A 25,270-nucleotide genomic window follows, 5' to 3' on the forward strand; every position below is an offset into this window, starting at 1 on the left:
TTCACTTTTGGAAATAGTTCATTTTGTGGGGTATCATATTGTACTTGTTTTTCTGAAATTTGTCCTTTCCACTTCGTAACATATTGTAGAGCCCTTTCCATGTCAGCATTTACAAATATTACTCATCTCTTTACCTGATGCACAGTGCTCCATTGCAGGGATGAGTACAACATATTTAACTTTCCCTTTGTTGATATATGTTAAGATTGTTTCATTGTAATAAATATCTTGTACATGACTCTTTGGGTACACGTGTGGGAACTTCTCTAGGCTAGAGACCTAGAAGTGGAATTGCTGCTTGATCTTTAAATGCAATTGTCTGCTAGGCAGTGGATCCCTCTAACCAGCTTACAGACTGGGCAACACCCTTCCGTCTTGCTCAAATAAATATTATGAACATCTTTGCAAAATACTGTGTTGAGAAAAAGATTGTGCCTGGTACTCTTGTATTCTATCTTTTAGCTCTCTCAGAAAATAATATGAAGTTAGTTTAACCTGTCTCAATCGTTAGCTCACTAATGTTTATGTGATATGCATTCTAGAGTATTGCAGAATGTATGCTAAGTTTGTTCACTCTGTAGATTCTATAATCCATTTTTTTCTCCTTTGAGAAAATCTGTATTGTTGCCTGGCTTAGATTTCTGGGACCTGTCCTATTTTCTATTTCCCTGAGACTATCTGAGACAGTGTTTCTGAGACTTATAATCTTTGATTCCGTCTGCAAAGCCTGGATCCTGGGTTCTCTCTGCCTCTCGTCATTTAGGTTGGGCCCCAATTTATTCTCTGAGGCATCTGTTATACCCTTCTCAGTTTGAAGATTGTGTTCCTTGCTGGAGAAGAAAGAAGCAATTGAGTAGCCTTCCCTGTTATCATTTAACAGGATCTTCTCTAAGCACTTAGCTTATACTTGCCTTCATCTTCTTGCTTTATACTGTGTGTATGTTTTCAAAGCCCTCTCTGTGGCTCATATCATCTAGCACTCTGCACGACCTTCTGTCACTTTCTTACAGGATTTGTATGATTTTCTTATTCACCTTGATTGGTGTCTTTTCTTTCATCTTTTGTATATGTCAGTTCAAAATACAGACTCATCAGAAAACTCCATGTTGGGTCATATTGGTTTCTGCAGGTAATGATTACACCACAAAGTTTAATTTTTCAGAGTTTCACAATTAAAAAGAAAAACCCCTGATATATTCCTTTTTATTGCCTCTGGACTTGGGGTTATATTTATATTCCCATGAGCTTTTGGAAGTTTATTTTCCTAAAGCCTCAATTACATGTCTACTATAACAAAAGGTTCTTCATTTCTTTTTCTACTACAGATTCTAGGATGGCGTGCCTACTTTCTTTCATTTTCAGGAAGGCAAGGATTGCATTTTATTTCATATGTTCACTGAAATATTTTTATCATATGAACATCACCATCAAACCCTTCCTCTCTGGTCAGAACTGAGGCTAGTGTAGCACTTCCTTCTTTCTTGTGCTTTTTGAAAGATAAAATCAGGGCGCCTGGGTGGCTCAGTCGTTAAGCATCTGCCTTCGGCTCAGGTCATGGTCCCAGGTCCTGGGATCAAGCCCCGCATCGGGCTCCCTGCTCCGCGGGAAGCCTGCTTCTCCCTCTCCCACTCCCCCTGCTTGTGTTCCTGCTCTCGCTATCTCTCTCTCTGTCAAATAAATAAATAAAATCTTAAAAAAAAAAAAGAAAGATAAAATCATCAGGAAGGCAAGTCAAGAATGTATTAAATTCTAAGATTGTTGTAGAGATTTTGAACAGATGTCTAAGTACTTGAAGCAACACATCAGTATGACAACTTGCCTCTGTGTCATTTTTATCATTTGATTTAAGAAAGCATTCTCCAGCTCTTCTATTCAGCTTGGCATTCCTAGCACGCTCCTACAAATAGCAGTAATCTCTCACTCATGTTTAATCTTCTCCATATGCTGTATGCTGTACTTGTGGATTCCATATATTTGCAGTTTTGACACATGGTGGTACTATATACCCATTTTTATCAGATCTGTTTATATTGAAAAACATATACCATTTCATTGCTTAAGCCAGTTCTATTTCCTCAAATTTCAGGGACATCTAGGAAATTATAGTTATAAGTGTGGTGCATCCACACATGATGTGTTGCCCATTCCCCTTCAGAAATAAAGGAATTATCCCCCAGTCAACCAAACTCAAATTGAGAGACATTCTATAGTATGCCCAAGTATTCCTCAAAAATGTCAAGGTCATCAAAAACAAGGAAAGTCCGAGAAATTGTCCCAGCCAGAAGGGTCTTAAGGACATATGACTGGGACTTAATGTGATATCTTAGATAGGGTCCTGGAACAGAAAAAAGGAAACTAATGAAATCCAAATAAGGCATGACACTTAATAATAATGTATTCTATCGCTTTGTCCGTTGTGACCAAGGAGTGATAGTGATACAGATGTTAACCACAGGGGCCACTGGATGTGGGATATACAGGAACTCTGTATTAACTTGGCAACTTTTCTGTAAATCTCCAATTATTCTAAAATAAAAATGTTTATTTAAAAAAATAATAAAGGAATTTTTACTCCAGCTCCTGGCAACGCCACCAAAGTCAGTCTTTGCCTGTCCGTCTCTGCCAGGACTGTTTCAGCTGAAGAGAGCTGCCTCATCTCCCAAGGCCATGTCCCTTCCAGGGTGGCCTGTGTCCAGTGACTGATTGATGTGGTGATAAAGGGTCTGGTGCTCTTGCCCCAGTTCAGGATGGCTTTGAAGGGTTATCACATCCTCAGAACTCTCAGCAGGCATCAGAACACCACTTCTCCCTCTGCTCAGTTCTACTTCTTCCTTCCCATCCGCAGGTGTTCATACCAAGAGCACTCGCGGATAAACTTCCTGCAAGCGAATCTCCATCTCAGGGTCAGCTTCCTGAGAAACCCAGCCTGGGAGAATCCGCTTGTTTTAAGGTCAGTTACGTTGTATTTTCTTGTATGTTCAAACATGAGTAATTGAGCCTTAAGTATTATTCCTGGTCTGGTTCTCTGTTATTTCCTTAGAATTACTGGGCTTCTCTTTCTCCCACTATGCATCTTCTTTCTATGCCATTCATGTTAACTTCCATTTACGTGATTTAGAAGTTTCTTCTGAGCCTTTTTCTCCCTTCCCTTCAAACTTTACGTGAAGCTCTTTGACTAGTAACCTTTGTCCCTAAAACATTTTTTTTCTAATCTTCTTAACATGCATTTCTTGCTTTGCCAAGAGTCTATTATTTTGGTATTACGAATCAGAGTTGAGAAGAAAAATATTGACGCCATCTTCTGAAACACCTTCTTCTTAATCGTCCAAAGGCAGAGCTTTCAGCTGGAAGAGCCAGGATAGTGCTGGTTCAGTCAGTCCTCTGCCTGTCACCACCCCCCCGCCGCCCCCACCAGCAGCTCGGGAGCCTCTGTCCGAGAGTCTTCCACTGAGAAGACTCAGTGTGAGGCACTGACTCTCAAAGGAGGGCCAGTGGGCTCACATCCTTGGAGGAGTCCTTGGGGGCCAATGAGCCCTATGTGTCAGTTTGGGTCCTCTGGGGAGCACGATGAGGTGGAGTGAGGAGTCAAGCTAAAAAGGGAGGAAGTGGCTAGGGCAGGGAAAGATCTCAGGCAGTCAAGTGGTCTGCACCTGTCAAAAGGGAGTGGCGCAGATGCAGAATTGTGCAGGCAGAGCCTCAGACTGTGTTGCAGATCTAGCAGAGTCTCAGCCCGTCCACTGGGGGAGATTTGGAGCAAAGCCTGCTTATTAGGGTTAGCCTGCAATGGGCAGAAGCACTCCGGGTGCTCGGTCATTGACTGAGGGCTGCCTGTGAAGTGTAGGGCCCAGCCTTCAAACTTGAGGCAGATCCCGAAGGTGCTGCAGCTGGAGACCCTCAGGGACCCATACTCCTTGCAGCTGAGTGGCACCTTCTTTCTTGAAGAGAGATCCAAGTGGTGCACCCACATAGCTGCCATAGTCCTCCCTGGGTCATTAGGGTCTCATTCTCTATACACGTTCAGGGAGCAGTCCCTCCAGGATTCCAGCACGCCCCGCTTCCTGAGGACGAGGGAGGCTAGTGCAAGAGCCACAGGCCTCATGGCACACAATACCGTTCAGAATGGGGTTCTCATTGCCGGAGAGACCACAGCACCTCATCTTACCATCTGCTTTCTTGAACCATTGTCTACATTGCCCAGGTCAGCTGGGTCCTGCAGGAAGCAGATGCCGAGACACGACTGGAAGTGCAAGACATTGATGGGAGGTAGGAGGTGGGGACGATGCCTGAGAAAGATAAAAGGGAGGAGGAAAGACAAGGTAGGGCAAGCCTTTAGACCATGATGCAGATCTGACATCTGCAAAATGAAAGAGGGAGGGAAGCGGAATTAGGAAGCAAGTACATCAGACTGCAGGGTGGATCTGACCGTCTTGGCCAGCCCGTGGGAGCTCTGCATCAAAGACGGTCTGTTAGAGAAGTCCTGCTTATGGTCGCAGTGGCCAGGCCCTGGCTCTGCCACGCTCAGCCCTTGACTGGGGCTGCCTGGCATGGGCATGGCCTTGGCCCTGCAGCCGCCAGCAACGGCAAGTTCTTTGTTGAAGGAAGAATCTGGACGGAAGGTCTCTACACCCCCCACATTGCTGGAGCATGCTAACTCCGGCTCCATGGCATTGGGGAACCAGTGTTCACCCCCTCTGATGGCACGGTCACACATCCTGGCCTGACCATGGCTTTACAGAGTAATGTGTCTTCAGGGGGCCTAAAAACCTAGTTTGGGGTGGGGGGAGGAAGCTCTTGTCTATAAAATAGAGCATTTAATCTTATGGGGAACCTATCTTTCTAGGATGTGACAAGAACATGTGCTGCTCAGTATTCAGCAGAGTAGGATGGACTGCTGCTTTTTTTTTTTTTTAAAGATTTTATTTATTTATTTGAGAGAGAGAATGAGATAGAGAGCATGAGAGGGGGGAGGGTCAGAGAGAGAGGCAGACTCCCTGCTGAGCAGGGAGCCCGACGTGAGACTCGATCCTGGGACTCCAGGATCATGACCTGAGCCGAAGGCAGTCGCTTAAACAACTGAGCCACCCAGGCGCCCTTTTTTTTTGGCTTTTTAAAAAAAGTGAGGGGCACCTGCATGGCTCAGTCAGTTAAGCATCTGACTTTGGCTCAGGTCATGATCCCAGGGTCCTGGAACGGAGCCCCGAGTTGGGTTCTGCGCTCAGCAGGGAGTCTGCTCGTCTCTCTCTCCCTCTGCCCCTCCCTCCCGCTTGTCCTCACTCTCAAATAAATAAATAATCTTAGAAAATTGATAAACTTGACATTTAACATCACGTAAGTGTAAGATGTACAGCATGTTACTTTGGTACATTTATATATTGTAATATGATTGCTAATGTAGCAATATTTATCACATTACATAATTATCGTACAATATTACTGTCTATATTCACAATACTGTGCATTAGCTCTCTACAACTTATTTACTGTGAAGAATGCCTTTGGTATTTTGCCTGGGATTGTGTCAAATCTTTAGATGGCTTTGGGTAGTATGGCCATTTTTACAGTATTAATTCTACTGACCTATGAACACAAGATGTCTTTCTATTTGTCTCTTCCAATTTCTGTCAGCAAAGCTTCGTAGTTTTCACTGTACAGGTCTTTCACATCCCTGGTTAAGTTTATTCCCAAATATTTTGTTGTTTTGATGCTATTGTCAGTGGGATGGTTTTATTTCTTTTTCTGATGCTTCATTACTAATATAAAGGAATGCGATGGATTTCTGTATGTTGATTTTGTATCCTGCCTTTTTACTGAAGTCACTGATTATTTCTAACAGTTTTTCAACTGATTCTTTGGGATTCTCTATGTCCAGGATCTTATCATCAGCAAATAATTCTTACTTCTTCCTTTCCAGTTTGGATGCCTTTTATTTCTTTGTCTCGCCTAATTGCCCTAGCTAGGAATTCCAGTATTGTAATGAATAGGAGCGGCAAGAGTGGGCATCCTTGCCTTGCTCCTGATCTTAGGGGAAATGCTTTCAATTTCGCTCCATTGAGTATAATGTTAGCAGTGGGTTTGTCTTATATGGCCTTTGTAATGTTGAGGTATGTTCTTTCTATACTTGTCTGTTAAGGTTTTTATCACGAAAAGATGTTGTTTTATCAATAATTTTTCTGCATCTATTGAGATAATCATGTGATTTTTATCTTTCATTTTATTGGCATGATGTATTACATTTATTGAATTGCATATGTCAGATCATCCTTACATTGCATGGATAAATCCCGCTTGGTTATAAAAGTATATAATCCTTTTAATGTATTCTTGAATTCGGTTTACTGATATATTGTTGAGAATTCCTGCATCTGTATTTATCAGGAATGTTGGTCTTTATATTTTTTGTGTGTGATATTCTTATCTGGTTTTGATTTCAAAGTAATGCTGGCCTCATAGAATGAGTTTGGATGTCTTCTTTTCTTGGTATTTTAGAAGAGTTTGAGGAGGAGTGATGTTAATTCTTTAAATGTTGATAGAATTCTCCAGTGAAGCCATTTGGTCCTGGAGTTTTCTGTGTTGGGAGTTTTTTGATTACTGAGTCAATCTCTCTACTTGTTATCAATCTGTTCAGATTTTTTATTCCTTATTTAGTCTTGGTAAATTGTGTTTCTAGAAATGTATCCATTTCATCTAGGTTATGTAATTTGTTGGCCTATAATTGTTTATAGTAGTCTCATGATTCTACATATTTCTGTAGTATCAGTTGTAAGCCCTCCTCTTTCATTTCTAATTTTATTTTTTTCTTAGTTAAGTTTAGCTAAAGGTTTGTCAATTTTATTTATCTTTTCAAAGATCTAACTCTTAGTTCCATTGAAACTTTCTATTGTTTTTCTGGTCTCTATTAAATTATTTCTACTCTAATCAAAAACTAATGATGTAATATATGGTGATTAACATAACATAATAATAATAAAAAAAGTTCAACAACAAAAATAAACTGCAAAAACCATGAAAAAAAATTATTTCTACTTAATCCTTATTATTTCCTTCCTTCTGCTAGCTTTGGGCTTATTTTGTTCTTTTCTTTTTCCTAGTTCCTTAAGGTGCAAAGTTAGGTGTTTATCTGAGATCTTTCTAATTTTTAATATATGCATTTATCCCTATAGACTTTCTTCTCAGAACTGCTTTTGCTGCATTCCGCAATATTTGATATGTTGTGTTTTCATTTTCGTTTGTTTTGAGATAATTTTTTATTTCCTTTTTGATTTCTACTTTGACCCAATGGTTGTTTAGCAGTATATTGTTTAGTTTCCATGTATTTGTAGATCTCACTTTCCTCTTGTTGATTTCTTGTTTCATACCTTCGTGGTCAGAAAAGATGGTTGGTATGATCTCAATCTTAAATTTGCTAAGATTTGTTTTGTGGCCGATCATATGATCTGTCCTGGAGAATGTTCCATGTGCACTTGAAAAGAATGTATATTCTGCTGCTGTTAGATGTGAGGTTCTGTATATGTCCATTAAGTCCATTTACTCTAAAGTATGGTTCAATTCCATATCAATTCTTTGTTGATTTTCTGTCTGGATGACCTATCTATTGCTCATAGTGGAGTATTGAGGTCCTCTATGATTTTGCACTGTTGTCTATTGCTCCCTTGATATCTGTTATTAATTGCTTAATATATTTCAGTGCTCAGGTGTTAGGAGTGTATATATTTACAATTGTTATATCTTTTTGATGTATGGACCTCTTTATCATTAGATGATGACCTTCGTTGTCTTTTGTTACCCTTTTTGGCTTGAAGTCTATTTTGTCTGGTATAAATATGGCTACAGCCACCTTCTTTTTGTATCTGTTTGCTTGGAATGTCGTCTTCCATCCTTTGACTTTAAGCTTCTGTGTGTCTCTAGATCTGAAATGAGTCTCCTGCAAGCAGCATACAGTAGGGTCTTGTTTCTTATACATCCAGCTGCTTTGTGCCTTTTGATTAGTGAGTTCAATCCATTTACTGTTGTTCTTCCCATTTTGCAGATGGTGAAGCTGAGGCATAGAGAAGTACAGTGACTTTTCCAAGGTCATATCGAGAGCAGGCAATGAAGACAGGGTGTAGATCAAAGCAGCCTGGCTCCAAGTCCACCTAGGAACTCCTACACTACACTGCCCACTAAAAGATTTATCAAGCCTCCCTGTGGTGCCTCAAGAAATCCTACAGGAAGATTCAAGAATAGGTGGCTACTTGATAAAACTTTAGCCAAAGAAGGGTCCTTTGCCAGGGGGAATCACTCTCTTGCTTTTCCCAATGGGAGCCAATATTGCCATATGCCATGCCTCTTCATGAAGGCTGCTAATTCTAGTGCTTCTGAGACAGCTCTTTTCAGTCTGAAGGTTGGTTTCCTTCTAAATTGTTACTCTTCACTTCCCATTATTTGTAGCCATGGCCTATCGGCTAAGCAATTAACACCTGGAAAGGAGCTTATTTCCCTGGTGGCATTCTAGAATAATTTATTAATTTCTTCCCACCTGTTTGCCAGGACTATTCATTCAGTGAGCCTCTTGGTCTAGGGGCCTGTGAGAAGCCTCTCAAATTCACTTTAGTCTTCTCTATATTGTTATTTCTTACCCTTAGGAAACAAGCAAGGCAATGAATGCTTAGTAAAAAATTAACATGGAAAGTACACTAATTCATTTTAGAAAGATTTTCTATTGGAAGGTTTTTCCAGTTAATCTTCCATCTCTTATTATCCAGAAAATTAAATTAACAAGAACATACAATTTCCAGAGCAAGCTGGTCAATCCATATTTCAATGTAAAACAAAGTTAATATTTATGGTCATTAATCTAATTTTTCTCAAGAGTCTATTCATTTGATTAATGTTTTTTCCTTGTAACTCTCTTACTTAGCTTGTACATCTCTCCAATCTAATTTCTCCTTGTTTGAAAATGGCTTAAGAATTTTATCCTGAGTATAAGAAAATGTTCATGGAATTAGTCCACGGGATAAATATCACAGAAGAGCTACTCCTGGGACATGGAAAACCACATCATTGTTCTCATCACCTAAAAGACAGTTAAACATCTTTGAGGTTCTGGTTTGTGTTTCGGCACAGGCTCAACAATACTGATTGGCCATAATATTGTATGATGTATATTATCAGGTGTTAGATTTAACTGTGAACCCACCAAGTTTGTAGATGTAATATTTATAAGATTCTTCAAAGCCTGTGGACAATTTCCTGGGTTCTGGGAAGCGAGGACCATGTTTCTCAAATCATGGTCCATGACCATGTATATCAGATCGTCTTATGGATAGTGTTAAAAATGCAAATGCCCAGGCCCTTGGTAGAACTACTGAATGACAATATTCAAAGTCAGGCCCTAGCACATGCATTTTTATAATTCTTAAGCACATTGAAGTTTGAGCACCACAGGTCAGCCGAAGTAAACAATTTAGGTTAAGAATCAATGGAGGGTAGAACTTTTTGTGGATATTCACAATCTGATTCTAAAATTTACCTGGAAAGGCAGAGGAATTAGAATGGTCAAAACAGTTCTAGAAAAGAACAAGTTTGGAAGAGTCATACTACTTGGCTTCAAGGCTTACTAAAAAGGTACAGTAATCAAAACTGTGTGGTATTGGTGAAAAGATAGATACATAGATTGGTAGAACAGAATAGAGAACCCAGAAATAGACCCACACAAATATGGTCAATTGGGTTTTGACAAAAGTGCAAATGCAATTCAACAAAAGGTATGGGAACAATTGGATGCCAGTAAACATAAAAGTGAACCTCACACTATACTCCAAGCCTTAAAAAAATTAGCTCAAAATGGATCACAGAACTGAGTATAAAATGTAAAACTATAAAACTTTTAGAAGAAACAATAGGTAGAAATCTTTGTGAGCTTGAGTTAAGCAGAGTTCTTAAAACAGCATAAGCATGAACCCTGAAAGAAAAATTAATAAATGGGACTTGATCAAAATTTAAAATTTTGCTTTGCACAGACATTGTTAAGAGAATGAAAGATAAGTTACAGACTGGGGGAAAATATTTGCACATCACATATCTGACAAAGGACTATTATCCAAAACATATAAAACTCTCAAAACTCAACAGTAAGACAATAACTCAATTAAAAAAATAAGTAGGGGCATCTGGGTGGCTCAGTCTGGGGTCATGGGATCAAGCCCTGCGACAGACTCTGTGCTTAGCATCGAGTTGGCTTGTCCCTCTTCCTCTGCTCCTCCCCCTGCTTGCTCTCTTTCCCTCTCTTTCTCAGATAAATAAATAGATAAAATCTTTAAATAATAATAAAAATTAATAAAAATTAATAAAAATTAAAAATTAAAAAGTAGGTAAAAGATTTGAACACATATTTTGTCATAGAAGATAATACATAGATGGCAAATAAATACATGGGAAGATGCTCAGTATATCATTATTTATTAGGGAAATGCCAATTAATACTGCAATGAAATAACATTAAATTCCTATCAGAATGTCTAAAACAAAACAAACTGACAACTCCAAGAGCTGATGAGGATGCAGAGTAACTGAAACTCATATATTGCTGATAAGAATACTATGAAATGGTACAGCTCCTGTATAAGAAACTATAAAGGTTTCTTATAGGTTTCTTATAAAATTAGGTATACATTTATCATAACATACAAAAATCCTGCTCTTAGGTATTCGTTGAAGAGAAGTGAAAATTTATGTTCACATAAAACCCTATATGCAAATATTTACAACAGCTTTATTCATAATTGCCAAAGATTGGAAACAACCCAAATATCTTTCAACTGGTGAATGAATAAACAAACAGTTGGACAGCCATACAATGGAATACTTATCAGCAATAAAGAATAAACTACTGATACATGCACCAAAATGGATGACTTTCATATGCATTTTTCTAAGTGGAACAAGACAGATCCAAAGGCTACATCCTCCATGATCACCTTTATATGGCATTCAGGAAAGAGCAAAACTATAGGGACAAATAACTGACCAGTGTTTGCCAGGGACTAAGGGAAAGGGGAATTTTTGACTACAAAGGGGCAGCACATATAAAGAAGTTTATTTAGGGTAATGGAACTCTTCTGTATTTTAATTGTGGTGGTGGTTACATGCCTCTATGATTCAGAAATATACCAAAAAGTATGGATTTTACTTATGTGAATAAAAAAGATTCAGCTAAGGCATATCTGCCTTAAAACTGCCAATGAATCCAAACCTCTGTTTATTGAGCATCTATTATGAGCAGGGCCTGGGCTGGTGGTATGAGGAAAACAAAGCTTTATAATAAGCTCCTTCTCTCCATAGACACCAGTCCAATGGAAGACACAAACCAGTACACAAATAACTACCATGGGGCAGGGGGGATATGTGCCCCAAAAAGGAACAAAGAAGGTATAACTGGAGAATATTGGATATTTACAAGGAGAACTATACGTTTGGAAAACTGTCTGGCTGAGTCACAGTAGAAATAAATCAAATTGTACACTGACCAAAAATTAGACAGGATAAAGTTATGAGCACAGAAAAATTGATTATTGATCAGGAAGGGTAAGGTAATAAAAAGCAAACTCCAAATGTCATAAGACTCAATCAATGCATGTAATGCTGTTTTTTAAAAAGGCAAGTCAAATGATTCAGTGTTCAGTGTTGATTCCTCCCAAGGAAGGGAAATGAAAAGATATGGGTATGAGGTTGTGGTATAAGTTGTGTTGACTTGGGATTCCATGAACAATTTCTTCATTCCTCCTGCCCCATAAAAATAGTTCCCTCCTCTGAGAACTACTGTTGGAAGAAGAGGCAGGTCTTCCATAAGTAGAATATGAAGGTTATTATCAGAAGAGACCTCTGTCTGTCTTGGATATGAGGGAGTCATCTGGTAGTTAGATCTTAAAGAGGAGGTTGCTGTAAAGGAGGTTTAAAATTAAAACTTCCCCCTTTCAGCATTATCTAGGATAGTGGTTCTCAAAGCATGGACCCTACAAAGCTTCATTTGGGAACTTGTTAGAAATACAGATTCTAAGACTGTATGCCAAACCTACTGAATCAGAAACTGGGGTTGGGCCCAGCAATCTGTTTCAGTCGTCGGTGTGATTCTGATGAATGTCTGAGAGGTTTGGGAGTTTGAGATGTCAACCTGAATGCTGTGTTTAACCATTATAACCAGCTGGAGTGAAAAAGAAATATTAGCTTCTAGTGAACCCCCCATCCAGACCCTTAATGGGCCCAACTGAAGGCTCTCCAGACCCATGATGTTTTAACCAATCATGTAAGACATTTGGACTGGCTCCATTCTATCTAGAACATTAGTTTTCAATGCTCAATTAGCATTAACACCTTGAATCTCTTCCACTTTTCTAAAGCGCTTATAAAATTATGACTTTTTCCCCTCAACAAACTAGTCAATGAATTTTTTTTTTTAACTGATGAGTGTCTTCTTGTTAGGCAACTAAATAAACTCCAAAGTCTGCTTTCTTTTCCACGGGTGAAGCTCTGGTGGGTCCTTTACAGACAGCAGGCAGTCAGCATGTTACTCTAGGATGTAAGGTTGCTTTTTCATCCCCGGACAAGTACATTAGAATCAGAAGACCTATACTCTAATCCTCGTGCCAACCCAAATTGTGGAAGGCCTTGGAAGGGTACTTAACATGTCAAGAGGGTCAGTTTTCTCATCTATAAAAAGCAAGGAGGTAAGCATCAATCAACATGTGAAGTTGCTTAGTAAAGTGGAAAGTGGATATACATGTAAGTAAGCCTTATCATTTTGTGAGCCTTTCTCAATACTGCACGCAATACCCTCTGTTTTTTTTTTCACTTGTCATCAGAGCACCCCACAGGAGAAGCCTGCAGCCTGGGCATGGTCCAGACTCCTCTGGAGGCCTTGCCAGCAGGACAACCGCCATTGTTTTGGCATTAATCTGGATGAATGGAATAGCCGAAAATATGCCAGCTTGAGGGATCATAGATAAAAACATTAGATTATTATAGGAATACATTATAGACTTTCCAACAGAACTCGGAAATGGCATTGCAAATTGGCATGCAGTTTACAATAAAATAATGCTCTTCTAATCCTTGGAATGAACAATTGGCTTATAACAAATCTTCTGAGCTTCCTCAAATCAAAGTGTTCTGCATGCAGAGCATCTCATTACCTGACACAAACAAATAGGGTACAGCTGATGTCAGTGTCTAGCAGTACTAGGAAATAAACTGCTGCTTCTGGTAAATAAATGGGACTCTATATTGAGTTATTTGCTAAGGTCCAAATTAGTCCCTTGTAGTATATGCAACATTTCTCAAGAATAAAAAATGTTTCTCTGCCTAAATAATACCCTGACCCAGGCAATTATTACTGTAATGTATCGGACATAGGAATGATCCTGACACTTCCCTAGGGTCTTTAGGAATAAGAGGATTTTTCTAAAGCATGCTAACATTGAAAGGAAAGTAGATCTCTGGGCAAGCAGAGAATATATTTAATGGAGAAGGGAAGGTGACATCATTTGTCTAGCTCTTTCTGTGAACCAGGCACTGCACTAAAAGTTACAAGTATTAACCTTATCCTCACAATAACTCTGAGAGGTAGCTATATTCCCCTCATTTGAACAGAATAAGACACTGTGGCTCAGAGCAGTTAAGTGGCTTCCACAAAGTCACACAGCACATAGTTTATGGCAGAACCGAGATTGAAATTTGGCAGGTGGTCTTTATCTAGACAGTTGCAGCCGTCTCCTGTGCTAGATAGCTTCCCTATGCCCATCCAGATGCCCTCTCCACTCTTCTCTATCTTACTCTGCACTTGGAGAGGTTGTCCCAAGGTTTGCCTTCTGGTTTCCAGTTGTGTTTCACCAATGGCGGGTATTGGCCAGAGGTGAAAAGAGGGAGGAGAGTAAGGCCAAGGTTTTTATGCTCCCCTCCCCAGCTCCCTCTTGCTCCAATGGCCCAGAAATCTTAGCTCCTCCACCCCCCGCCCCCGAGGACCCTGCATCCTGGCCACTTCTTCCCAAATCTCCCAGTCTCAGTGTGCCATGCAATTAATTTTAGTTTGACCAGCTTATAACCCATCAAGGCTTAGAAATGACTGCCCTTCCATTTTGTTGTTGTTATGTTGTTTGTCCTCATTCAAATGAAGTTGTTTGTTGAATGATAGACACAGTCTCTTATCCTACACAGTGTTCTATATGAATAGATCCCGGTTCAACATTTAGAGAGTGTCTCTACCTCTGGCTACAGCTCACTGAGAAAAACTAAAGGGTTTTTATGAACAAAAGCACCTCACTGAGCCATATGTGGTTTCTGAATGATGACATTCAGAGTTTGATGAAAAACAGTGACAGAACCTGACATTTATACAAAGTTCTATAGCTTTGCATTCATTACTTTCTATTTAAGGGTATATTAGAAGCTACGTGTGGACCCAGAAAAAAAAATAGCTGAACATGAAGTTACAGTAAAGTTATTTTTTTAAAGACAGGTAATGACTGAACTCTGATCAAGACATATAACAGCTGTTGAAGGTCTTGCCCCAAACTATTTTCATTAAGCTAATGAAATGGTCTGTTTTGGCAATGCTGTAACTCCTATTTTCTGAGTGAATTTATTACCCATGACTTCCGAAGAATAAAGAGAAAATAGAAATAGACTATTTAACATGACAGACGCAGTGAATATTTTTACACATGTTAATGCCTTGGGCACAAATAAAACCCTTGGTGATCAGCAAACGTAACAGTCCTAACATTTTCAAAGGTGTTACTCTTAAAAGTCTAATGTCATGCATGGATGGGCAATACTTTTTTAAAAATCAGTTTCATCATATTTTTGTGCTTGAAATGACAAGGCATTTTGGAAATCATCATCTTACCTGAAGGTAGTTAGTTATTCTATTATTAGATAATTATGGCACTTAACACAAGGAAGGAAGATAGAAACGGTTGGTATTTTAAAATATCTTCCTATAATTATGAAATATCCCTTTTAATCTCTAGCAATATTTCTTACCTCAATATCTGCTTTGCTCATATTAATTTAACTACATCAGGTTTACTTTGATTAGTGTTTGTGTAGGATACCTTTTCTCATCCTTTTATTTTCACATTTCTCTTTTTACTTAACGTGTGACTCCAGCACAAATAGCATATAGCTTGGTTTTGCCTTTTTAAAAATTCGGTCCGACAAACTGCCTTTTAATTGGGTTGTAGACCATTGACATTTAAAATAATTAATAATCAATGATATAGTTTGAGTCGAATATCTTGCTCTTTGTCCTCTTGTCCTTTGTTCCTTTATTTCTCATTTCCTGCCTTCTCGTGCATGATGAAGGCATCTTTTATTATTCCATTTCTCTTTTTCCATTTTTTAGTTAACGTCTTCCATAGTTCTTTCAGTTGTTAAGCTAGAGACTACAATAGGCATCCTTGGTGTAATACAGCCTACTTTAAATGAGTACTTTTGATTTGATCACTTCCTAAATAAGGCAAGGACCTTGGCAACAGTTTAACTGTATGGAGTGCCCTCCACCATTTGTCGTCTCTATTGCCGTCATCTCTCCTATTTCTACGGATGCATTTATTATTGTTTTATGTAAGTAGTCGATGTTCTTTTATATTTAACCATGTATTTACCCTCTCCAGTGCCCTTCCATGCTACTATCTGAGATCATTTTCTTTCAGCCTGAAGAACTTCCTAGTGTTTCTTTTGGTTCACAGCTGCCGGCACTGAATTCTCTCAGGTTTTATTTGTGAAAACTTCTTTACTTAACCTTCGTTTTTATTTGTCCATTTGCATTGTGGCATGATTTATGTATAATAAAATTCACCCATATTAGGTGTAGAGTTTGATGAACTTCGGTAAGTTGCATGGATTCGTGTATACAGTCATGCCTCCGGCCCCCCCACAATCCGATTTTAGAATACTTCTATCACCCACAAAAAAGTTCCCTTCTGCCTTTTGAAGTCCGTCCTTGCCCCCAGGGAACCACTGATCTGCTTCAGGTCATTGGAGTTCTGCCTTTTCTAGAATTTCATATAAATGAAATCATACAGTATGTTGTTTTTGTGACTATTTTCTTCCATTTAGCATGGTGTTTTTGAGTTTTATCCATGTTGTTATGTGTTATCAGTAGTTCATTCCTCTTAATTACTGGGTAATAATCCATTGCATGGATATGCTATATTTTGATTATCCATTCAATAGATATTTGACATTTGTATTGTTACATTTGTGGCTATTATGAGTGCTTATGCTATAAACATTCATATACAAGTTTTGTGAGGACATGTTTTCATTTTTCTTGAGTAGATATCTAGGAGTGAAATTGCTGAACCATGTGGTAGGTATATGTGTTTAACTTTTAAAAAAAACTGCTAAACTGATTTTCAAAGTGGTTCTACCATTTTGCATTCCTGCTTATAATGTATGAGGACCCCAAGTTGCTCTACAGTCAAAAAGGCTTAATATTGTCAATATTTTTAATTTCAGCCAACCTTCTGAGTAAACTCTGGTTTTAATTTGCATTTTCCTACTGGCTAATGATTTGGGACATCTTTTATGAGTTTGTGGCCATAAGCTTTTGGTACCTTTTTTGGTAAAATATTTCCTCAAATCTTTTGTCCAATTTGTCCCTGTCATATCTTGAGAAGTTGTTTTTTTTTTTAACATATTCTGAATATAAGTCCTCCATCAGATACATGTTTTGTTTTGCAAATATTTTCTGTCTGTGGTTTGCCTTTTCATCCTTTTTGATATTAATATGATGGATTACATTGAATGATTTTGAGATATTGAACCAGTATCACATTACCAGGATAAATTCCTTTGATTGTGGTGTATTATTCTTTTATATATTACTGGATTCAGTTTGCTAATACCTTTGGGATTTTTGTGTTTCTGATTATCGAGTATGTTCATCTTTAGTTTTCTTTTCTTTGTACTATCTTTGTTTTTTGTATCAGGATAATGCCGATCTCATAAAGTAAGTTGGGAAGTGTTCATTCCTCTTCTGTTTTCTGGAAGAAATTGTGCAGAAATAATATTATTTCTTCTTTAAACATTTTGAAAAAGATCTCTTTTTTTTTTAAGATTTTATACTATGAATTCAATCTCTTTAATAGCTATGATAGTGGCAATTTCTCTCTCTTGCTAAAGACTTATCAGTTTTATTGAGCTTTTGATCTCGTTGATTTTTTCTACTGGTTTTGTTTTCAATTTCATTGATTTTTTTTGCTCTTATATTTATTTTTTCCATCCTGCTTATTTCAGTTTTATTTTACTCATATTTTTTAAGTTTCTCAAGGTGGAGTTTAGAATATTTATTTGAGAACCTTCATCTTTGCCAATATAAGCCTTTAATGCTATAAGTATCTCTCTAGGCAATGCTTTAATTGCATCCACATATTATGATATGTTATATTTTCATTTTTGTTCATTTTTAGGTATTTTCTAATTTTTACTTTAGAAAAGTATTTTAAAGAACTCAAGAGGAGAATACTCTCTTATATTTACCTATATATTTGCTATTTTTGTTGCTCTGTCTTCATTTCTGATGTCCCAGTTTCCTCTGGTAACTTTTTCCTTCTATCTGAAGGACTTTCTTCAGCAGTTATTTTTGGACAGGTCTACTAGCTCTTAGTTTTCCTTCGTTGAGAATGTCTTTATTTCACCTTCCTGTCTATATTTTACTGGATATAGAATTCTGGTTTGACAGTGTTTTTTCTTTTAGCACTTTATGAATATTGTTCCACTTCCTTTCTGTCCTCCATAGTTTCTGATAAGAATTCCACAGTCATTTGAATTGTTGTTTGCCTATAAATAATATGTCCATTTCCTCTGGTCACCTTCAAGTGTTTTTCTTTGTGGTTAGAGTATAAGTTTGCTTACAATGTGTCTGGGCACAGATTTCTTTGGATTTATTCTGTTGAGGTTGCTGAGCTCCTTGAGTCTGTAGATTTATGCCTTTGACAAAATTTGGGAAATTTCTAGCCAACATTTCTTCAGATAATTTTTCTACATTACTTTTATCATTTCCTGTGGGACCCTGATGACATCAGTGCTAGATCTTTTGGTATTTCACAGGTGTCTGAAGCTCTATTCTTTAAAAAAATCCTCTCTTGTTCACTTTGGGTAAATGCTATTGATCTGTCTTCAAGTTCACTTACACTTTTCTCTGCCATCTCTATTCTGCTGTTGGATCCATTTAGTAAGGTTTTTTTTCTTTTCAGTTTTGTATTTTTTTAGTTCTAAAATTGCCATTTGCTGCTTCTTTATATCTTTAATTTCTTTGCTGAGACTTTTTAGCTTTTTATATTTAAGAGTGTTTGCCTTTACTTTCTGGAGTATTTTTATAATAGTGGCTTGAAAGTTTTTATCAGATAATTCCTACATGTGTGTCATCTTGGCATTGGCGTATATTGATTATCTTTTACCACACAGGGTTGAGATTTTCCTGGTTCTTTATATGTTGATTACTATTGGAGTGTATCTTGGAATTTTGAATATTATGTTATGGGATCCTGAGTATTTGTTTTGTTTTAACAGACAACCAACCCAGTTTGGTTCAGGTACAAGTTCCAATCAGCTTTCTATGGTTTCAATGTAATGTCTAATTGTAAAACTTTCTCAGTGCTATTCAGATCTACCTTGCATGTGAACCACCCAGTGGCTAGTTTGGGACTAGTGGTCTATTCCATAGATCAGTTCTTATAATCTATGGCATGCTGTTTAGGGTCAAATCCATGAGTAGGGGCACTGGGTGGCTCAGTCGTTGGGCATCTGCCTTCGGCTCGGGTCATGATCATGGGGTCCTGGGATCGAGCCCCGCGTTGGGCTCCCTGCTCAGTGGGAAACCTGCTTCTCCCTCTCCCACTCCCCCTACTTGTGTTCCTGCTCTTGCTATGTCTCTCTGTCAAATAAATAAAGAAAATATTAAAAAAAAAATCCATGAGTATACACTTGGAAATGAGCCCAGGAGTTCATAACCAACTTTATGGGGCTGCTTACCCAATCTCCTCCCTATAGTAATCTCTTCAGTAGTTTCTGGTTACCTGGAGTTCTCCAACCAGAATTGGGGCAATTTTTATCCACTCTGTTGCACACTTTTTGCAACTACAATGATGTCCAAGGCTTACCAGTAGGAGGACACAGAGAAGACAAAAAGCAATAGGGGTTTGTCTCACCCTCTGAGAATCATAGCACCTCTGATCAGGGAGGAAGTTTCCCCTCCCCTCAGAATCCTGTAAGCCAGTTGTCACCAGTTGCTGCCACTGCCATAATGGGATTTCTTAGAGGCTGGGGTATGAAAGAATGAAGAAAAGATAAAGGGGGAGGGGAGTTTTCCCCTACTCTGAGCGTTAGGAGACTCTTACCTGCTCTTTGAGCCAGAAGTAGACAACTTCTCCTGGAGCTCCCTCTGTCTGTGCAGATGCCCACATTCAGGTTTTGTGTTCCTTACAGTTGAACCTGGTATATTGGAGGAAAAAGATAATAAACTCACCACCAATTTGATGGTACTTCAAATTCTAGTCCTCTTCTCCAATCACCAGCTACTATTTAATTTTCAGAGTCCTTGAAAAGCTGCTGTATACCTTCTGCTCAGGTTTTTACCTGCATCCAGTTTGGAATATGTTTACACCATTATTTACCCAGAATGTGAGTATTCTATCTTGTTTGAACCACTGAATTATTGTTGGGTTATTGGTTACAGCACTGAAACCTATCCTAACTTATCGGGTCATTTCCACCATTCCTTTGTTTTCCACTTGCATCTATTCTGCAATCTTTCTATCTTGGATTAATCCTAAAATCCACCTTTCTGACCCCTACACCAAGAATGATGAGCTGGGCTGGAGAAAATTCATTCAATTGTGTGGGCTGGTGGTCTTTCACTTGTCAAATATCTCTGTACAGTTCTCTCCTGTTCTTCACAGAAATTACTATTAATGTTTTTCTTGCTCCTCAAAACCTTTATTCTCACTTTCTTAGCAGATGTCTTCACCTGCTACTTCTCAGAGAAAATGTAGCTATTAGACAGCTTCTTACTGCTTACCTATAGCTGTGTTTTTTCTCCTGTTTTATTTATTTTTTTCATAGTTTTTTTTTTTATTTTGAGATTTACCATAAAGATGTGACCTAAATTCTGCTTTTGTAACTTTTATTAAGGAGCTTTTTAAAAAATTTTATTATGTTAATCACCATACATTACATCATTAGTTTTTGATGTAGTGTTCCATGATTCATTGTCTGCGTATAACACCCAGGGCTCCATTCAATATGTGCCTTCTTTAATACCCATCACCAGGCTAACCCATCCGTCCACCCCCCTCCCCTCTAGAACCATCAGTTTGTTTCTCATGGTTTGTCTCCCCCCTCCGATCCCCCCCCTTCATTTTACCCTTCCTACTATCTTCTTCTTCTTCTTTTTTTTTTTTTTTAACATGTAATGTATTATTTGTTTCAGAGGTACAGGTCTGTGATTCAACAGTCTTGCACAATTCACAGAGCTCACCATAGCACATACCCTCCCCAATGTCTATCACCCAGCCACCCCATCCCTTCCACCCCCACCACTTCAGAAACCCTCAGTTTGTTTTAAATAAAGAGACCTCACTCCTTTCCTTCTCCTGTTGAAGGAGCTATTGCTTCCTATGCTCTGGATCCCATCTCCTTCTGTCTTCTTAATATTATCTATAAATTATTATCCCTCTTTCTTCCATTTTCCACTTATCTTCTTTAAGGGCTCCTATACTTCAGCATATAACATGGGAAGTCTCTATTTTTATCTTAAGTATTGCAACCATCTCCTAATACTCCTCCTGTGTTAGTCAGGGTAATCCAACAGTTTTTTAAAAATAATATTTAGATCTCTGAGGCTTAGTACACAAAAACGCGAAGTTCAACATAAGTGTAATTGGCTGGGGGGCTCTCCTGGGCATCTCTTTTCTGACTCAGGGATCCAGGTTTTTTTCCATCTTGTGATACAACCATTTTCAACAGGAGGCCTTCAGGTTTGCTGTGGAAGTGAAAACTGCATAGGGTAGACTCACTTAACCCTTTTGGCTCAGAATAACTTACACACCTTAACTCACATTCCTTTCACCAGAACTAGTCACATGGTTCCACTTGGCGAGAACTGGGAAATGTCGACCCTTGTAAAGGAAATGTTTCCCAGCATCCAATCTGTACTGTACAAGGGGATCATGTATCATCAGTAGAGAGCCAGCTATTTCAGTTATACTTTTTACCTCTGGTCTTACCACATATTCATCCACATGGAATCCATTGTGATACTACCTAACACAGATATGATTGTGTCACTTCCCCTTTTAGCACTCATCAATTATTGCCCACTGCCAAATGAATGACCCTTTGTCAGGCCATTCAAGGCCATTTAGGATCTAGCCCTTCCAGCCTTATCTTTATGAGGTCTTGTCTTAGGCACCAGACCCATCAAACTTCTTCCAGTTCCCAGAAGCTGCGTTATTGCTACTTGCCTGTGTACATTAGCACATGCTCTCCCATCTTTCTGAAATATCCCTCTTTCCTGGGTCTAGTGGGAAAATTTCTACCTCTCCTTCAAAACTCAGTATAAGTATCTTCTTCTGTGAACTTTCCATAGTCTTTCTCATTAGGTAGAGTTATCATTTAGTTTTTTTGTGCTACCACTGAACTTTCATCAAACTTCCTTAGTAGTACCCATTATAGTGAATTGAAATTTTATTTTTACATCTCTCTCTCTCCTTTTTTAAATTGTGAGCTCCTTGAGAATTGGAACCGTGAATTGCTCTCTTACTATCTCCAATGCCTACTAGAGTGTCTGCCACGTGATGGATGTTTAATAAATGTTCATGTAATGAATAATTAAATGAATGAATAAATGCAGTACAATTTCAGATATTTCTTACACTTAAATTTCAGTTTAATGTTCATTCAATATTTAAAAACTCTTAGAGAAAATGATGAACTTGTGTTGTATTTACTGTCATCTTCTTCTAATGGAGAAGAATGGAAAGCATTAAATTAAAGCCTTACAGAAATACACTAATATAAATTCTTGATTTGGTGAGGGAAGCTTCTTCATACTCAACAAACTTAATGAAAGAATGGGCTGAAAACTTTTAAAGTTAAAGTAAGTTTCTTACTGATGCAAATATAATAGTGAAAATTTCAGCTCTGCAAAGTCAAAGAGCACAGAGAACACTAATAAGGACTGAGAGGGTTTGGGTGATTGAAATGAAAAGCTTGGGGATGCCTGGGTGGCTCAGTCATTAAGCGTCTGCCTTTGGCTTAGGTCATGATCCCAGGGTCCTGGGATCAAGCCCCGCATCAGGCTCCCTGCTCAGTGGGAAGCCTGCTTCTCCTTCTCCCACTCCCCCTGCTTGTGTTCCCTCTCTCATTGTGTCTCTCTCTGTCAAATAAATAAAATCTTTTTTTTTTTTGAAGATTTTATTTATTTATTTGAGAGAGAGAATGAGACAGAGAGCATGAGAGAGGGGAGGGTCAGAGGGAGAAGCAGACTCCCCGCTGAGCAGGGAGCCCGATGCAGGACTCGATCCCGGTACTCCAGGATCATGACCTGAGCCGAAGGCAGCCGCTTAACCGACTGAGCCACCCAGGCGCCCCCAAATAAATAAAATCTTAAAAAAAAAAAAAGAAATAAAAAGCTTGAGGAAACATTATTTCAGTCCATAATGTAATAGGGTTCAGAGGCATGAGAACACTCCTCTGAACTCTTATGAATCATGAGAAAATAACTAAACTATATTTCATGTAGGTTTTGATTTAACTATATTCCATTAATAATTCTGTGAAAATCATTGTTCATCTATTTTATATATACTATCTCTTAATTAACTAAACTGTTCATTTAATCAGCTCCTCAGTCCATCTGACCAGTTTATGTAAGTAGAAATCACTCTATTCAAAAGCACCAAACCGAAAAACAAACCCCTCACAAAACAAATACCCTGATGCTTGTATTATTTCTTCTGACCCATAATCAGTTACTGTCATAATTTGGGTGGTCTCAGCTTGATCTATGCTAGAAGTTTGCCACCCAGATTGGCTGGGGGGCAGAAAGGGGTCAATGGGAACCTGAAAGGAGGTAGGACTATTCTTTATCAAGTTGAGATAAGAATCAGAAAAACTGTCCCAGCTATAGGGACTAGTGCAGAGCAGGAAAAGAGTGAGAGGGCCTTAGCCCTCATTTCTGACATTAGGATATGGATGCAACAGTAGAAATTCTGCCTCTCCATGAATTTGGAGATCATGGACATAAGGTCACCTTCTGAGTTGAACTAGTGAAATTCACAGACAATGGATATGATTAGTCATCTGTGGGAATAAAACAAGAGACTGTGAAATGCATGGACGATTTGGTGTAATCAGAGGAAAGCAGGTCCAGAAGGTGAGTGACATTTAGTAGAAGATAGTAAATCAATTGTATTGTACATTTCCTGGAGGAAGACTGTGTGAAGGTGGGTGGAGGTGTGGACAGAAGGGAAGTAATCAACTGGGCTACAGAAAGTGAAAACCCAAGCACTGTGCAGAAGAGAGACCCTGCCCTTTGTGGCTGCCAGAGAAGTATGGTCTGCTGTGAGATTGGAGTGCTTCTTCTGATCTCTCTTCAGTACCCTCTGTGCTCTTTGCTCAGCATTTATGCTCATTTTGTCCCTAGGACTGGCTGTTCTGGACAGTGGACATAAGCTTTTCAGTCCCTGGGAAGAAATGCTTCCAATGTAAATTTGTAGGTTGACTATGAGTAATCTTATGGATTTACCTGATTCAAGCGATCTTGAATTCTGAAAACTTCTGAGTTCCTGATGAGGATAAACAATAAAATTTGGAAAGTGATCAGTTTCTGAAAGGGATACTACATGAGACCTCTTGATAGGCAGCAACAGCCTTCTCCTGGGAAGGCACTGATCTCATCGTCAGTCCTTTCTTGCCTTCAACAGATAATACTACAATATCCAGATAGGCGAAGGATTCTTAATCTGATTAGACCCAATGACCTGATTTTTTTTTTTAAGACACTGTTTATTTTACTTCAACTTTATTTCCATTTTGTTTGCCTTTGTGGAAGGGCAGCTTAAGACCACACAGTGGTTGTTCCTACCCATTCAGCGGTCTGAGCAGTGGGAGCTGCAGACCAGTCTTCAGGGGTCGGCTGGGCACTCCAGTTTTCCGTAGGGAACTGCTGAATATGCACAAAGGGCACCTGCACACTTTCAGACCAGTCTGCGACCTCAGGTTGAGTAGTGGTGAACTCAGGAGCTGGAGTAGTCCATTCACCCTGAAATCCCTCCTTCATCACAGCCTTTTCAGCAATAGCCTGCTCTTCCTTTTCAATTTCCTCAGGATCTCTGTAGAAGTAGAAATCGGGCATGACCTCAAAATGGTGCCACACATGCATAGAACTTCCCGGGCCAGCATCTGAGTGAGTTCCCTTGTTGTTGCAAGGGATGGCAATGTGCACATAGCGCAGTAGAGAGTCTGTGTTACACAGAGTGATAGTAGGCAGGTTAACATAAGAGTCTCTGTGAGAGGCTGGTGGTCAGCCCTGGGATCAGTAACCACCAGAAGTCTCCTGGAAGGCTGCCTGGATCTGGTTAGCAAAGGTTCCAGGAGTGAAGCAGCCAACAATAGGAGTGGCTCCAGTGGCAGCAGCAAACTTCAGCACAGCTCGCTGGTCAGTATTCCCCGATGATATGACATTGACATCAGCAGGGTTTTCAATGGCAACAATGGCACGAGCTGCCAGCAGAAGCTTCTCCCAGGTTCTCTTCAGATTTTTGATGTAGACGCCATCACTTTTCCTTTTATAGATGTACTGTTCCATTTCAATGTCAAAGTTGGTGCCACCTAAGTTTGTTCCTGCTGCAAGGGATTTGATGACATCCTCCTCTTTCATTTGCAGGACATCAAGGTCTGCAGACATTGCATAAGTTTCTCTTTAAGTTGCCATGGGAACACAGAACAATGCTGTATGGACCCCTCCCTGGGTAGCATGGAAAGCCAATGACCTAATTTTATTTTATTTTATTTATTTATTTATTTTTAAAATTTTTTATTTATTTGCGAGAGAGAGAATGAGAGACAGAGAGCATGAGAAGGAGGAGGATCAGAGGGAGAAGCAGACTCCCTGCTGAGCAGGGAGCCTGATGTGGGACTCGATCCCGGGACTCCAGGATCATGACCTGAGCTTAACCAACTGAGCCACCAGGCACCCTCAATGACCTACTTTTAAATGAATGTTTTGTTA

The 25,270-nt window shown here is 39.0% G+C and overlaps 1 protein-coding gene across 1 annotated transcript; it reads right to left on the reverse strand.

The window, feature by feature from the left end:
• Positions 1-24,097: 24,097 nt before the first annotated feature.
• Positions 24,098-24,946, reverse strand: LOC135364206 (small ribosomal subunit protein uS2-like). Its single transcript, XM_064589581.1, has 2 exons — positions 24,586-24,946; positions 24,098-24,501 (listed from the first exon to the last, which is right to left on the reverse strand). The coding sequence occupies exons 1-2, from the start codon at positions 24,944-24,946 to the stop codon at positions 24,098-24,100; spliced, it is 765 nt and encodes a 254-aa protein (XP_064445651.1).
• Positions 24,947-25,270: the final 324 nt, after the last annotated feature.

The sequence above is a fragment of the Mirounga angustirostris genome, unplaced genomic scaffold, assembly GCF_029215605.1.
Source record: "Mirounga angustirostris isolate CCGP_5_RB_7025 unplaced genomic scaffold, mMirAng1.0.hap1 SCAF_1, whole genome shotgun sequence".
In the NCBI taxonomy this organism is placed as follows: Eukaryota; Metazoa; Chordata; class Mammalia; order Carnivora; family Phocidae; genus Mirounga; species Mirounga angustirostris.